At 34.0% G+C, this 16,863-nt stretch overlaps 1 protein-coding gene across 5 annotated transcripts in view; it reads right to left on the reverse strand.

Annotated features, from left to right (window-relative positions):
* LOC123557773 (epidermal growth factor receptor-like) overlaps positions 1-16,863 on the reverse strand; it is a 122,130-nt gene that overhangs the window by 16,567 nt on the left and 88,700 nt on the right. For all 5 annotated transcript variants that reach the window (XM_053544130.1, XM_053544131.1, XM_045349459.2 and 2 more), the window contains exons 18-22: positions 7,234-7,347; positions 6,862-7,032; positions 5,661-5,777; positions 3,500-3,563; positions 2,930-3,021 (exon numbers count right to left, since the gene is read on the reverse strand). In XM_053544130.1, coding sequence (XP_053400105.1) covers positions 2,930-3,021; positions 3,500-3,563; positions 5,661-5,777; positions 6,862-7,032; positions 7,234-7,347 — 558 coding nt within the window. The remainder of the gene's footprint in view (positions 1-2,929; positions 3,022-3,499; positions 3,564-5,660; positions 5,778-6,861; positions 7,033-7,233; positions 7,348-16,863) is intronic.

Raw genomic sequence — 16,863 nt, forward strand, 5'->3', positions numbered from 1 at the left:
GCATAATACTCACATACTGACATATTCAGTATTCTTATCAAGTATTATTTCGATAGGAATGCTTATTATCGGCTTGTAATTATGACAAAGATCTTATTTTACTGGAAGAATTCTTATATGTTATGAAATGTGGATATGTAACACCCTCTCCATTTTATAACACAAAATTTGTCAGGTTTTGGAATACTATTATCCGACAGGATATTGATATTGCAACGGATTGCATCGGAAACTAATTGCGCAAACGCCATTAGTGCCTTTAAAAGCACTTCACGCAAAAATTAAAGACTTTCTGGACGATATTCATGTCAAAAACTATACAATTGCTTGTATCAGTACATATGATTTCTCCATCTTGCATAATACTCACATACTGACATATTCAGTATTCTTATCAAGTATTATTTCGATAGGAATGCTTATTATCGGCTTGTAATTATGACAAAGATCTTATTTTACTGGAAGAATTCTTATATGTTATGAAATGTGGATATGTAACACCCTCTCCATTTTATAACACAAAATTTGTCAGGTTTTGGAATACTATTATCCGACAGGATATTGATATTGCAACGGATTGCATCGGAAACTAATTGTGCAAACGCCATTAGTGCCTTTAAAAGCACTTCACGCAAAAATTAAAGACTTTCTGGACGATATTCATGTCAAAAACTATACAATTGCTTGTATCAGTACATATGATTTCTCCATCTTGCATAATACTCACATACTGACATATTCAGTATTATTATCAAGTATTATTTCGATAGGAATGCTTATTATCGGCTTGTAATTATGACAAAGATCTTATTTTACTGGAAGAATTCTTATATGTTATGAAATGTGGATATGTAACACCCTCTCCATTTTTTAACACAAAATTTGTCAGGTTTTGGAATACTATTATCCGACAGGATATTGATATTGCAACGGATTTCATCGGAAACTAATTGCGCAAACGCCATTAGTGCCTTTAAAAGCACTTCACGCATCTTTGGGATATATTAAATATGGATAATACATATTTTGCTCCTATGATTATAAATAAAACTATCATATAAATCTTCGGTTAAATAAAGTAAACAATACGAATATCGATATTTCTTTTTCATATGTACAAATAATAATTAAACAAGGCAGTTTGAAAGACAGCTAAATCCCCCGCCACTGTAATGGATAGTAAAAGGGTAAACTTTTGACCTTGAGCTTTGACCTTGACCTTGAACTGACATGGCTGACTCATTAATTCTGCACATAGTCCTGATGAGGTGATAATTTGACCCAAGTTTCATGAAAATCCTTCAAGGGGTTTAGGAGATAAAGAACTCAAACCTTTGACCTTGAGATGTGACCTTGACCTTGAGTTGATATAGCTGACTCATGATTTTTTGATGAGGTGATCATTTGACCCAAGTTTGATGAAAATCCTTCAAGAGGTTTAGGAGATACAGAGTGGACACAAAATGGAAGGCTCAAAAATTGACCCTAAGTTGTGACATTGACCTTGAGCCGGCTTGGCTGACTCATAGATTCTACATATCGTATTGATGAGGTGATTATTTGACCCAAGTTTTATGAAAAATTTTTCAAGGGGTTTAGGAGATATAGAGCGGACACGAAATGGAAGGCTAAAACCTTTGGCCTTGATTTGTGACCTTGACCTTAAGCCGACATGGTTAACTCATGAGTTCTGCACATCGTCTTTATAGGGTGATCATTTGACTCAAGTTTCATGAAAATCCTTCAATGTGTTAAGGAGATATGGAGCGGACACGAAAGTGTTACGGACGGACGGACGGACGGAAGGAAGGACGGAGACCATTCCTATAACCCCCCACCACTCGTGGAGGTAGGGGGCGGGGGGGGGGGGGGGTAATAATGGTATCATATATACCAAATTATTTGTCAAGAGAGGTGACTTTAGTTTAATATAATTGTAAAAGCCGCTCAGCTTGATGGATTAATATTTCACAGTTTATTTGCCGGAACCGTAGTTAACCTTCGTAATATAATTATTACTAAAAAGCTTCTTCGGCTCGGTTACCGTCAACTTTTTTATCACCGTTATTCGGAATTAGTAATTATATTCAAAATGAATCTAAGGACCTTTTGCTTAAAGTACATTGTATTTCACAATATTACTTTTATGGAGATTTACAAACTTCATTAAATTAACGGGCACATCCATTCCCGTCCATTACTTATAGATCTTTACTTGTTTGTTTGTTTGTTTTGGGTTTTAACGCCGTTTTTCAACAGTATTTCAGTCATGTAACGGCGGACAGTTAACCTAACCAGTGTTTCTGGATTCTGTACCAGTACAAACCTGTTCTCCGCAAGTAACTGCCATCTTCCCCACATGAATCAGAGGTGGAGGACTATTGATTTCAGACACAATGTCGTTTATCAAATAGTCACGGAGAACAAACGCCTAACCCGAGGATCGAACTCGCGACCCCGCGATCCGTAGACCAAACGCTCTACCTACTGAGCTATGCGGGCGGGCTAGTTATAGATCTTAATGTTTTATAATGTGTTCATGTGGTTACTGTTACGTGTTTAAGGAATTCACTTTGCGGAGAATAACTTTTGTATATTATCGTTTAAAATAGGAGCATGGTAGGGGTTAAAATACATGCCAGTACACTAGTTTAGACTGGCCAGCAATGTTTCTGCCACTGTCCGTTTCAAGACGGTACTCTGCTGTTTTCCTTCTTCATATATGTTTGCATCTGGTTTTTTTAAATTCTAAGTTATTTTAAATCGTATTTAATGTGTACATATGTGCAGCCGCTTGGTATATATATATATATATATATTTATATATGAGAAGTTTCTATGTCAAACTTAATAGAAGAACAGAAAATTGGCTTAAAATCGATATATTTCCGCTCATAATGGATAGATATAATGATTTAACAGTACTTACCTTTTCCTCTGCTGACTGGAATTCATCCTCTTTATAATCCAGAAGTTTGGCGAGACCAAAATCTGTTATCTTTACTTGAGCAGCAGATTGTACTGTTAATAGTATAAATCAAGTTTTAATTCTTTTATGAAAAGGAATTTTCTATAGTTTGCAATTTAAATTACTTACACATACTTATTGGCATTTACACTGAATTTTATACATCAATCCATCAGATGAGTTGACAATGAATAGTATTTAACATATATCCGTATATGTATCTCGAAATAATACTGCAATTAGAATTATCGAACTTATATGTCTAAATGCATTTTAATGAAAGTATGTAATGAACCTTATATTATTGCTGTACATGAAAAGAACGATAAAGCAACAGGAAATAAATTGTTCTTTTGAGACATTTTAGTACCATTAAATTTCAAAATCACTGATCTAATCAACCCAAACATGCGGACAACTCTAAAGTTTAACTCTACAATTATACAATGATGTTTTCTACATTCAAGCAGATTCCGTAAGAATTATACTTGGTGAAATGAAATGAAATGGAGCAATGTCACATCCACATACCTAATATGTTCCTAGCAGCAAGGTCCCTGTGGACGATACCTCTTTCTTCAAGGTAAACCATGCCCTTTAAATAATTAATGACAAATTTAATTGTACGCATCAAGAGGACTATAGTGATCTTGAGCCGCTCACCTTAAGTACTATTGCTCTTTCTGACAAAGTGAAGGTAACTAAAATAAAACGTATTGATACAAATCTGGACTCTGCGGGGCACTTTTGGGTGAGTGAGGTCGCTCTCTATTTCCACCACTAACGACTCAAAGTCATCAACAACGAATACATATGATTCATGATTTTATTTACGCTTAGTTGATTTGCAGATATAAACTTCCATTCTAAATAAACAATTATGTAAGGCACCGAAAGAAGAATTTAACATTCTTATATTTCACAGCAGGACCTCCAATCAAGGCTTTCTATATACTAATGATTAAACAATTTGATTTAAAGTAGTAGCACCGACAGCTCTCGGTACACCTGTAATAGACTGAAAGGAGCAATAAAGATGCCGAAAGATAGATACCAGTAAGGCAAAGACTTGTGAAAGTCAAATCTATGATTTACTTTAGTATATAATTAATAACAGTTAGAAAAATATCAACCTGAGAAAAGACTTATCACTATTAATATGCAATCTTATTTCTGGTATTACAGAATAATGACTAAAGGTTTCCTTTAAAAATTAATAGAAACTTGTTCACTCTACATCAGACTATGACTTCGTAACACTGTTTAAATCACTCTTAAACAGAACATTTCTTAGTCGAAAAAAAACAACTTCAAAATGATCAATCAAAAGGTCTGCCATTGTAATTATATTTCATTGTAGTTTGCCCCAAACAAATACATAACATTTGTTGTCTCTTCTGGTAAATGTGTGAGTCAATTGAACTGAATATCCAATATTTCATAAAAAGTTTCTAGTTTAATGCAGATTCAGTCCACAAAGAGGTTTCTGTAGTTTTAGCATAATATTTATATGATTTGACGTAGTCATATTGTTAAAAACAAGGTGACACTGCTTCGAAATTGCCGTAGATTTCTCCAAAACGTACTGAATACATAATAAATAAAATATCATTTTGATCAGATAGACAATTTTGTCTTTAGAATATCAACATTTGTTTCTATGTTTGGCCTACTGACATTTTTTTTTCAGATCATAGATTGTCAAGTTTCAGTTGTGACTATTAAATAAATTTAGACATGATTCAAATTGTTATAAAGATTAGGTAAAGTATGTGATTTCTAGACTACAAACAAAGTTTCTTCTATAATAGGAGCTAACTATAAACACTGACACCAGTTTCCAAATTGACATAGATGTCATAAAGTCATACATTCTGATTAGGTGTCATGCAGATCACGTGGAAAATGTGTCGTCGGATGCGTTAAAAATGTTTTCTTTGTCATTTAGTCCAATAAGTTTGATTTTGACAACAGATTATCAGGGTTGGCCCGGAGTTTATAATCATAAACATTTTTACCATGTAACATTAAAAGCTGGTGACATTTTGAGAGTTAATAAGGGTTTTATTACTATTTGAACAGGTGACATGGTATTGACCTCAGATTACTCATTTGCAATTGTGACTTAGATTTTATCATGCAGAATAACGTGAACATTTGCAATATTGATCATGTAAACATGTAACATAAAACGTGTTACAATCATTTACTATAATTTGATATACTGACTAAGCTTTCTTCTTGCCTTAGATTTCATAAGTATATTCTGACCATATCATATCGATTTGGTAGATATGTTTTTTAAATTAAATGAATTGACCTATGAACCTTATGTATTAAAACATCCGAAGTTTTAGTCAAATAATCTAACTAAGTTACGTTTACCTTTGAATTATTCACGACGGACAAAAAGTGTAAAATCATCCACCTAAACTTACAGCTTACTGTGACGCTTTGGTCCAAATGATTCAAAAACTTGTAAGCCTCAAGCATTTTACTATTCATTTACAATGAAATGCAGTCCTTGGAAACAAAAGGTAATTGACAAGTGACCAAATAGAACTTGGTCTAGTTGTAGAAAACGAAACTGAATTCACACAGAGATCACAGAAAACGAGATTAATTGACATATCGTCTGATAGTCATTTGCTCTTCCAGCTGAAGTAATAATTTTTAATTTTAAAGAACTAACCCTTGCTATCTGTGCACACCAGTTGAGAAGCGGCTTTGATCCAATCATATTCTTGTGTTTCTTTATGTATCCTAACAAACATCCCAACGGCATTAACTGCGAGATCAACATCATCTTCTGTAAAAGACACACCAGTGCTATAAACATGTGTTGAAGTCCTAGATACGAATTTAGCTTTAAACATAGATAATTATTCAAACAGATGTATGTTCGTCACAAACACTAACCATCGGCCATATCGACAAATATATTCTTTTGAAATAGATATTAAGAATCCTAACAAAGAAGCATTCTCATCCGTTTTAGCAAATGTCTTGTTGGTATATTAATATACTTGTTGCGATTTAAACTCCTTTGAGTCCTTTCAGTTCTGCACATGGAAGATTGTCGTTTGCATATAAATGTCAGGATTGTTTTTGCTTCTAATCGAAGGAACCCTCGATTTTTTATACTTGCTGATGTTTAATATCACACCCTCCACGCCCCTGTTTTTGCTTGTTAGATGCTCCTCGTGTTCTCCGTTTTCTTTATATTTTCAGATACATCTGATGTGTTCAGGTTCAGTCTATCCGCTTCCTTGCCTTCAGACGTTACAGTTTCACATGGAATATTGGCAGTTTTCACATGTTGATTTATGGAGGAACATTTTCACATACATGTATTTATTTATGGACAGTGTTTGTTTGCCAGAACTGTGAAATGTGTATTTGACATATATCGTTTAAAGTAGTCACTTATTCTGTATGCCTATCTTGATATACCTGATCTCCATTGAATTCTGATCCCAGATTCGGCGGTTAGGTCAACCTCCACCAGTATATTTTAACTTGGTGTAATAAGAATTTCGTTTGTTTCAGGTATACTCTATTAGGCCTCTGTTCCCAGGGCTTCGACATTTGCATTTTAATCATATACTTTATATCATATGTATTTGTATATTGATATTTATGTGAAGCTGTGACCAATTTCTGCCAAACATTAATCAAAACGAATTTAAACTTTAATTGCTGCAGTACTTTGTTAATAGTAAAAATAATGTAATCATACAACTGTCTGGAATTGTTCTTTAATAGTATTATTATTGTTTCGTGCCAAGCTATCTTCAGTAATTGACATTATTCGGAGCAATACGTACATTTAGAATCCTAACACGATTGTATGTGTTAAAAACTGCAAAAAATCAAAATCCTAAGATACTGACCTCTGAGGCCATACAGACAGCCAAAAGTCTAATACAACATGTGTGTACTACGGATACCATAATGCGAGCCTCGTCCAATAGTTCCTGGTGCAAACTTGATGAGGTTCCTTCCCGCATTACCTTAATAGCAACTGGTATCTTCACATTCTCGCCTTCGGGGACCCAAAAGCCCTGATATATATAAATTCTGATCACTAACATCTCTAAGTTATGAACACATGTACACATTGAAGTTATCCTAGAAAAATAACACCTTTAGTGTTTTTTCCAAAATTTTTTCCTTAACTTCCATCTAAATTTCTAGCGATATGTTTATTTGATGACAATAAGAGCAACAAGCTTTAAATGATATATTATTGTTATTTTGCTTACCTTGTATACCATACCAAAAGCTCCACGTCCAATTTCTCCTCCGCGTCTCAATTCTGACTCTTTAATTAGGCGGAGCTGAGATTTGTCTGGCTGAACCTCTGTAGGACTCAACAGCTTCATGAAACAGTAAAACATAAATTGTTTCTAAATTTCATAACGATTGGTACTCACGACACATCTATAGTTCCCGGAACTGATTTTCAACCAGTAGGGGACTAATAATTTAGCGTCACAAACTTACACAACGTACTGTATATAGATAAAGAGACATTTAGTGCCAAGACATGGAAATATTGCCGCATCGTAATCGGTTCTTTTCAAACATTTCATTTTCAGACTTTTACTTGAAACAAAACAAGCAGAAGATCAACTCAAATATGTGATTGATTTCAACTGATCAATACTTAATCTAAATCTATACATCTGGGAAAAAAAAAAAGGGAAACATTTTGTGATTTTGATATCATTTATCAGTAACAACGTATTCCTAAAGATTCTTCACCTTGCTTTAGAAAAAAGAGTTTGTGGGTGAACTGAAGTTACATAACACTTGCTTAACTTTAAAACAAGCATTAACAACAGTTACTGTTGACTTTGGTTTGCTACTTGTATCATTAATATGTGCTGGCTAAAACTAATTACTTCTTTTGATTATCATTTTTTTCCAAAATCTGTTACGCTAGAAAATTATAAATCTCTCGACAACAGCCAGCTCTATAAAACATATAATTTATGTGCTTACTAACTTCAGTAGTTTCAATTTTGAAGAAACACTAACATAACTAAATTGAAACTGAAGTCCAGTCTAGCAATTAACAATTCTGACTGGCCAAATTCAAAACTGCACACTGAAGCAACCTATAGGGTACTAGAAGTTTGAGACTGGTTTTATAACCTTAATACCTGTGTAGCAGATTGAAACTGTTTTATCTGTATATAATTTTATCCCAAATAAAATTAAAAACCCACAGTTAATATAATTAAGCATGCACTGGGGACACCCAATAATTGTAAAAAAAAAAAATTGTCATAACGCCTCAACAAGAACATATTTCTTGCATAAAACAGCATTTCTAACAGCACAACAGCTGTTCATATTTGCTCTTCATAGGAAAGACTTAGACGCTAGAACACTTAAATTCTTTACACTGACGCAGAAATAAACCGAAACTTCCATGAAATTTGTCCAAACAGATACTGTGGCACATGTGCCCTTTCAAATATATTTTGCTAATTTGTATGTATTCATTCTGCTTAGCATTCTGAAATGCCGATACAAATATACCCAAATTTCAAATGAAATTATACAAAAAAAATGATTTCATCCCATTCTGAGAATAAATATTGATGTCCAACCTCAAATGTGCACTTTAACAATAAAGCTGGTTTAACTACAATTTTCCAGTGAGACCAAAAATCTACCACTAAAGCCAAGTTTCATAAAAGAAATCTTTCTCTCTAACATTTCTGTCTGATTATCAAACCCTGTATAACATGTGTGGTTCTTTATCAAGAAAGTTAAATATTTTCAACTGTAATCAGAACCGCACCTTTAACCTGTACCTGAGATTCAACACTGGGACACAAGAAATACAATGTTTTGCTATGAATTATTTGCACAAAATTTATCATAATCTACGCTTTCAATACTCTGGATAAAATTAAATATTTCAAGACAAATGAGTCTACTTTACCTTCAAAATTATCACCAACAATTTAAACGCATACTCCAGATGTTTTTAATTGAATGATTATATCAATTATTCAAACAAGGACACAGGTGCCCCCATTTTAATATACATGTTCCACAAACATTTTTTTGATTAACTCTGGACAAGAAGTCTGGTCTTGTGTTGTGAAATAATGACTGTAGGTAAAATATTTTCGGAGCTACGCGCGAAACAACATAAAAATGAAATTTTTCTCCTAGGTCAAGGTCCATAACTCCTACAATACTGAATAAATCCGGACGCAAAACCCCAAGTGCACAACTACACATTCTTACCAACATTCCTGTAATGTTTTGTGACTCTACATCAAATACTTTTGGAGCTAGGCGCGACACAACACTAAAATGACCAATTTTTTAACTAAGTCATGGGCCATAACTCCTACACGACTAAATGAATCCGGACGCTAAACCCAAGGTGCACAACTGCATATACTGACCAGCATTCCTGTAAAATTTGGTGACTCTAGGTCAAATACTTTTGGAGCTAGACGCGACACAACATTAAAATGAATATTTTTAAACTAAGTCTTTCGCCATAACTCCTACACGACTGAATGAATCCGGACGCGAAACCCAAGATGCATAACTACACATGCTGACCAACATTTCTGTAATTTTTTGTCACTCTACATCAGATACCTTTGGAGCTAGGCGCGACACAACACTAAAATGACCAATTTTTAACTAAGTCAGGGGCCATAACTCCTACACGACTGAATGAATCCGGACGCGAAAACCCAGACGACAACTACACATGCTGACCAACATTCCTGTAATGTTTTGTGACTCTACGTCAAATACTTTTGGAGCTGGGCGCGACACAACACTAAAATGACCAATTTTTACAAAGTCAGGGGCCATAACTCCTATACAACTGAATGAATCCGGACGTGAAACCCCAGATGCACAACTGCACATGCTGACCAGCATTCCTGTAAAGTTTTGTGACTCTACGTCAAATACTTTTGCAGCTAGGCGCGACACAACATTTTCGGACCCACCACGAATGGGTGAGGGGGTGGAGGGGGGGGGGGGGGGGGCACAATTAAAACTCCTCGTCAAAACGTTATAGGATATGTTATACCATAAATACAAAATGTTCGATGTCCGATATTTATTGAAAGCATTTATATTTGATTTTCGGCTGAAATACAGTTACTTGTCGATTTTTATCTCATTTTCAAATCAAATAGACAAAATGTATCATATTTACAGTAAATTATACAAAGGTGACAACAGTTATGATATAACTGTTTTCACACTTGTTAAACCTGTCCGTACATTTAACCGACATTTAACCGACCATTACTCGGATCACTAATTTGTAAAGTTATATCCTAAATTTTATAAACTTCATAATTATATTCCTGGGTATAATATGTATATTAAGTGCATTGTTTTGTTAAGGTAATATTGTCACTTAATTATACGAGGCGAACAATATGTTTATAGTCTAGAGTGAAGTTGTTGAGTGAACACTGTTTGTTAATCCATAGCCTGTCTATGTTATAGTAATGCAATGGAAAAGTAAGCTATCTATGTTAACCCTTATCATGCTGGACACTGATTCTGCCTTTGCGACCAGTGTAGATCATGATCACCTGCACATTCATGCTGTCTGGTCAAGATCGGCACACTTCGCCATTCAGTCAGTATCTTTTTGGTAAGCACTACTTTTAACAGTTAATGGTACTGTCCAAATTGAAAGATGGAAAAGCTCATTATAGAAATTTAGCAGGGTAAGGGTTAAATGATATGCAGGATAACACAGTCATACATCTAACTGTCCTGAAATTGTTATCTTTAATTTTCTCATATTTCTAGATATTTTCCCATACTTTTACTAAAATATATGGGTAGCAGAGATTGTTTTCTTTCCAGCAGTAGCTTTTTCAACATATTTTACCTTGTGAAATTATGTGGGGTTTGACTATGTTTGTTGACATATTTTAGGACAAAAAATGTCAAAATTTCCCCAGGGCAGTAATTTACTTGATCTTTACATAGTTTCTTTTTCAGACTGTAGTAATTATGTATGTTTTTTTCATACCTAGCGGTAAAACGTGCATGGTGTGCATGAGGTAATAGGTTAATACTAACCTAAGCCTATAATAAAGTCATAGCGGAGTGGTCTCAATTTGTTCCAAATATTTCACCAAGGATAATTTTCTTTCGTTTTGGTACGCGGTTTTTCAACAGTATTTCAGTTATGTAACGGCGGCAGTTAACCTTATCAGTGTTCCTGGATTCTGTACCAGTACAAACTTGTTCTCCGCAAGTAACTGCCAACTTATCCACATTAATCAGCGGTGGAGTACGAATTATTTGAGACACAATGTCTTTTATCAAATCGTCATGGGGAACACACGCCTCGCCCAGGGCTCCGTAGATCTGTGCTCTCCCTATTGAACTAAGCGGGTGGGCTCCTGGCTTAAATAAAAGGATTTTCTTAACAGTTCTCCTAACAAAAATAATTAAAGGTGGAATGCGCCTCATTTGATTTTATCGGGTTCCGTTTCGACATTTTGTTTGATATAAAATTCAGCGTATTCCTCATAGAATGCGTATATTACTTTTTTGATATTTCTGTAACTTTTTACTCTGCAAACCTTCAAACACGACCATTGACGTCCATTTTTTACGAACTGCGATTTCACGTCCGTCAGATGGTTTTCGTAAATTGTTCTGTTCATTATGCAAGAACCGATTTGCTTGTTACTCATCATATTTGCATTTAAAAATGTCTTTAAAATGGTGTATAATTTGTGGAGATCATTTTAATATTGTTGATATTAACGTTAAAATGACGTCAGAGCGACAAATATGACGATGAGTTTTGAATAAAAAGTTTGCTTTAATCTTGTTTCATTTAAAACCAAAACGATAGAATTTGACCTAAAACTGTTAGTTTTAGGTCAAATTCTAAACTGAAATCTGTATTTTCTGTTTTTTCTGTCGATTGAAGGAATAAAATTATAGGGTCACCGAATTCATTTTCGCGTAAATTTGCATTACGCTACACCTACCCACAAATCACAAGATAGCGCAATTGAGTATTTTGTCCAGTATACCCTTTTTTCGATAAATCTGCAATTTTATTTTTCTTAGTACAATTAAATCAAAATACGCTTTAAAACTCTACTATCTTCGGTGAAATCATTTCAGTGTAGAACTCAGAATTTAGTGTTTAGATTATATTCAATTTAACAAAATGCGAGAAAATCGATACCGCATTAACTTTGCTATGAATTACATTGCTCTACCCCTAAACCCAGATAAAAAAAGATGCGTATTTTAATGGATGTTTTGTGATAATCTCTTTTTTAATATTTTAAGTAGAATTTAATCAAAGGAGTCCTTTACAACTGTTCATTGATTTCATTCAATGTTAAGACTGAAATAATTTATCTCGCAAGTTAATGATAATACTAGTACACGAACAGTCATGTATCGATGCACATTTACAAAAATAAATAAAAAAACGTCAGAATATAATCAAAATCCTTTATTTGAATTATCTCAACCTTTTAATTTTAACAATTACAATGTATCTGTACAGAATTCCATCACAGACCGATCTTTCCGTGAAGTATTATCTGTGCTTAAAGAACTTATTATAATAAATTTTATGGAGGCAAACAAAAATAATACAATTTTATAAAATTTAAAAAGCCCTCATGTAATTATATCATCATGTTCGAATAAACATTATTTACTTTACTACAAATTTTACTTTTGGGAAATATTTCGATTGTTTGGAGAGTAGTAGGACACCCCGATTTCGAATAAAATGCCCCTCTGTGAATAACCGCAGGGAAACAGAGTATATTTGTTATACGGAGGATGTTGCTCTGAAAATGGTAATTTATTTAGCAACTTGACTAGATAGAAATACCATCCTATTATTCCCCCTTTTTACTTAGAACTTCAGGTTGAAGTTTTGATGCACTTTTACTCTCTCTGTCCTTACCGAATGGATTTGATTCATACTTGAAGCAGTTGTTCTACAATAATACATCATTACCCAAATCATATTACACAAGGTGCATAACTCTGGCACCAATGGCCATGAATTATGCCACCTTTTACTTAGAATTTTAGGTTAATTTTGATGCATTTTCACTATATCTCAGTTATTACGAAATGCATTTGATTCAAACTTGAAGTACTTGTTCCATATCATCATCCTCATCATATGACACAAGGTGCATAACTCCTGCACCAACATTTTATGAATTATGCCCCCTTTTTGTTTAAAATTACAGTTGTATAGTGTTTGAATGCAATTTATGTTTATCTCTCTTACTACTTAATATTTTTGACACAGACTCGAGCTATGTGCCATATCTTCATCCACCACTGGAGTCATTAAACTCTCAAGTGACAGCACCAGTGTCCTCAGATATGCCCAGTTTCACAATCCATCATCGAAATAAGCGAGCGCGCTGTCTCCTGTGACAGCTCTTGTTTGTTTTACATACTTGTAAAACCCTAAACCTCGTACACATATCTACTCTGGCCGTTATCGGATATGTTTTCTTCAGTTTCGGGTGTTACAAGTGTGTAAAACCAAAAAATATGACATTCATTCCTTAAACAAAAACCACAACAAGAGGTTTTAGCTGTCCAGATATGTGTGTAAAGAAAGGTTATCCTTGTATGCATAGGCACGTTATATTAACATATTTCATATGTAATATTTTTTCCTAACATTAGAAACCTATCAAACATCACAAATACGAGTAAACATTCTGCTAAAACTGTTAAATATCCACTGAAATAAATAAAAACATTTGTTTATTTTGTTGTGTTCAGCGCTGTTTTCTATGTTACTGCGGACACATAACCTAGCCAGTGTTCATGGATTCTGTATTCTCAACAAGTAACTTCTAACTTCACCATATAATTCAAAGGTGGAGGACGAATGATTTCGGACAGGCCTTCTATCAAGTCGTCACAGGGGATCGAACTCACGATTTATAGATCGGTTAAATAAATAAATAAATAAAGAAAGAAAGAAAGAAAGAAGACAGCGGTTGTGACTGAAACTCGCTGTAATTCAACAGCGGTTGAATGTTAAACGTGCAATATCTATATGACTCTATAGTTTTCACTCAATTTTATTAACGTTTCGGCCTTATCTATATGTGCGACTCAAATATAGTAACTTTGTATGGGAGGCTCAAACTTGCAAACCTTGCTTTCGTATTTAAGAAATATTAGGATTTGTACGTGTACTTGTATATGTGTAGGGTTTCCCTTTTTATTTTAAAAGCGTCTGAGGTGTCAAAATTCAGAATGTAACAATTTTCAAACAATTTAGCAGTACAGTCATAGAAACTACAATGTATACGCTAACGCGTATATGTAACTTTGGGATACTATCTCTTATATCGTGATTACGGAAATAATAGAAGTTACAATTTATTTCAAATAGCGCCTTTGGTATAAAATTTCAAAAGAATGTAAAATTAACTCTGACCTTTAAAACCGAATTCCGCCGTCTATATATTTGAACATATGCGCGGAGCAAATAATTAACGGGACAAGCCCATGGCAACTAATCTTATAGTCAGATGTTACTAGGCTGGAGAAGAAATGAAGTAGTAAAAATGTATGACATTTGGGTATGCGTGTGTGCATGCGTGCGTGCTTAGGGAGGGTTTGTGGTAATAAAAAGCATGAACAAGATTCAAACAACCTTTACTGCAATTGCTGGGCAGCTAAGTCAATGGTTATACGACTGAAATTATAAACTTTAAAATATTTGAACTTGTCGTATAATATTTAATTATGATATTTTACAATAATGATGTTTCAAGCGTGAAAACTCCGAACTATATATACCATTGCTTTTTTTTTTCATTTTAGTAGTGTATTACAAAGGAAAACTTGTTTATTGGTATTTTGAATAAGGAAATGATGAAAAAATAATCATTTTTATATAGAAAATATATTTAAAGCGATTTTCAAAAATAACATGATCTGTATTTTATGCAAAGTTGTCGCATTGGCGTATATTAAACATTCTGCGCACTGAAGTCGCCAGTTTTACAGTTATAAAGACCTCTTTCGAGAAGAAAACCCTCTTTCTCACGTTCCATGATTCGTTTAATGTCTGTAGTGAGCCTCCGATGAATGAGGGTGTAAAATAGATGTATCAGAAAAACATGTAAACTAATCTATGTTGAGAATTGGGGGATAGGGGTAAGTAAATGTAATTTACGCGAAAATGAATTTGGTGACCCCATAATTTTATTCCTTCAATTGACAGAAGATAAAGTTTTCATCATCATGTTAGTTTTTGGTCAAATTCTATCGTTTGAGTTTTAAATGAGACAAGATTAAGATTTTAGCAAACTTTTTATTCAAAATTCAACGTTATATTTGTCGTTCTGACGTCACTTTAACGTTAATATCGACTTTTGCGTTAAAAATAATCTACAAAAATTACACAACATTTTAAAGACAAGTTAAATACAAATATGATGAGTAACAAGCAAATCGATTCTTGTACAATGAAAAGAACTATTAAAATTTTTTACGAAAACCGTCTTGCGGTTCATAAAAAATGGACGTCAATGATCGTGTTTGAAGGTTTGCAGAGAAAAAAGTTACGGAAATATCAAAAAAGTAAAATACGCATTCTATGAGGAATATGCTGAATTTTATATTAAACAAAATGTCGAAACGGAACCCGAGAACTTCAAATTAGGCGCATTCCACCTTAATACCTAATTTTGTATCATTTTACTCCTGATCATTTACAACAAAGTAACCGCCTTAAACCTATTTACTAACCATTAACATTATCTAGCCAATGAAAACAACATTTTGCCTCTTGTTTTTTTTTAACCATTTACGAACAACATTAAGTATTACAAGTTGCTGCCAGCAAAATTACAAAAAAAAAATGTGTCCATAGGACACAGATGCCCTCATTACATAACAAAGGACAATATTTTTCCTAGGTCAGGGGCCTTAACTCCTACACGACTAAATGAATCCGGACGCGAAACCCCAGGTGCACAACTGCACATGCTGACCAACATTCCTGTAAACTTTGGTGATTCTAGGTCAAATACTTTTGGCGACACAACATTAAAATGACCAATCTTTAGCTAAGTCAGGGGCCATAACTCCTACACGACTGAATAAATCCGGACGCAAAACACCAGGTGCAAAACTACACATGCTGACCAACATTCCTGTAAAGTTTTGTGACTCTACATCAAATACTGTTGGAGCTAGGCGCGACACAACACTGAAATGACCAATTTTTACAAAGTCAGGGGCCATAACTCCTACATTACTGAATGAATCCGGACGCGAAACCCCAGGTGCACAACAACACATGCTGACCAACATTCCTGTAAAGTTTTGTGACTACGTCAAATACTTTTGAGCTGGGCGCGACACAACATTCTCGGACGGACGGACGGATAATGGCAAATCTATATCTGACCAGTGGTAAGCAATTGCCTTCCAATAATAAATTACTGGCTAGTTACTAAAATAATCAAATATATTTCGGCAAGAAGCAAGTAGGTCTTTTCTACATTTCAGTAGTTGGGCTAAAAAGAATAAGTGTGGTTCAGTTAACACTGGTCCAAAAAGTAAGGTAGGTAGTTATGCTTTCTTTAAACTTTTACTCATTTTAATACAGAAAGGGTAAGATAACAAGAGTATGATGGTCATATTCATGACTGGAAGATTTCTCTATAATATATTGCTGCACTTTTTTAAAATAGAGCCATTTTCTCTTTCCTTTATCTGACCAACAGCAAAAATAATAAATGAATCTTTTTCTTGAAAATATATCTGAATATTATTTTAAGCTGTATATACAAATTACAAAACTCCACGAAAATGTTTCTCAACTTCATTAAACGTTTTCA

This window comes from Mercenaria mercenaria, chromosome 5 (assembly GCF_021730395.1).
Source record: "Mercenaria mercenaria strain notata chromosome 5, MADL_Memer_1, whole genome shotgun sequence".
NCBI classification, from domain to species: Eukaryota; Metazoa; Mollusca; class Bivalvia; order Venerida; family Veneridae; genus Mercenaria; species Mercenaria mercenaria.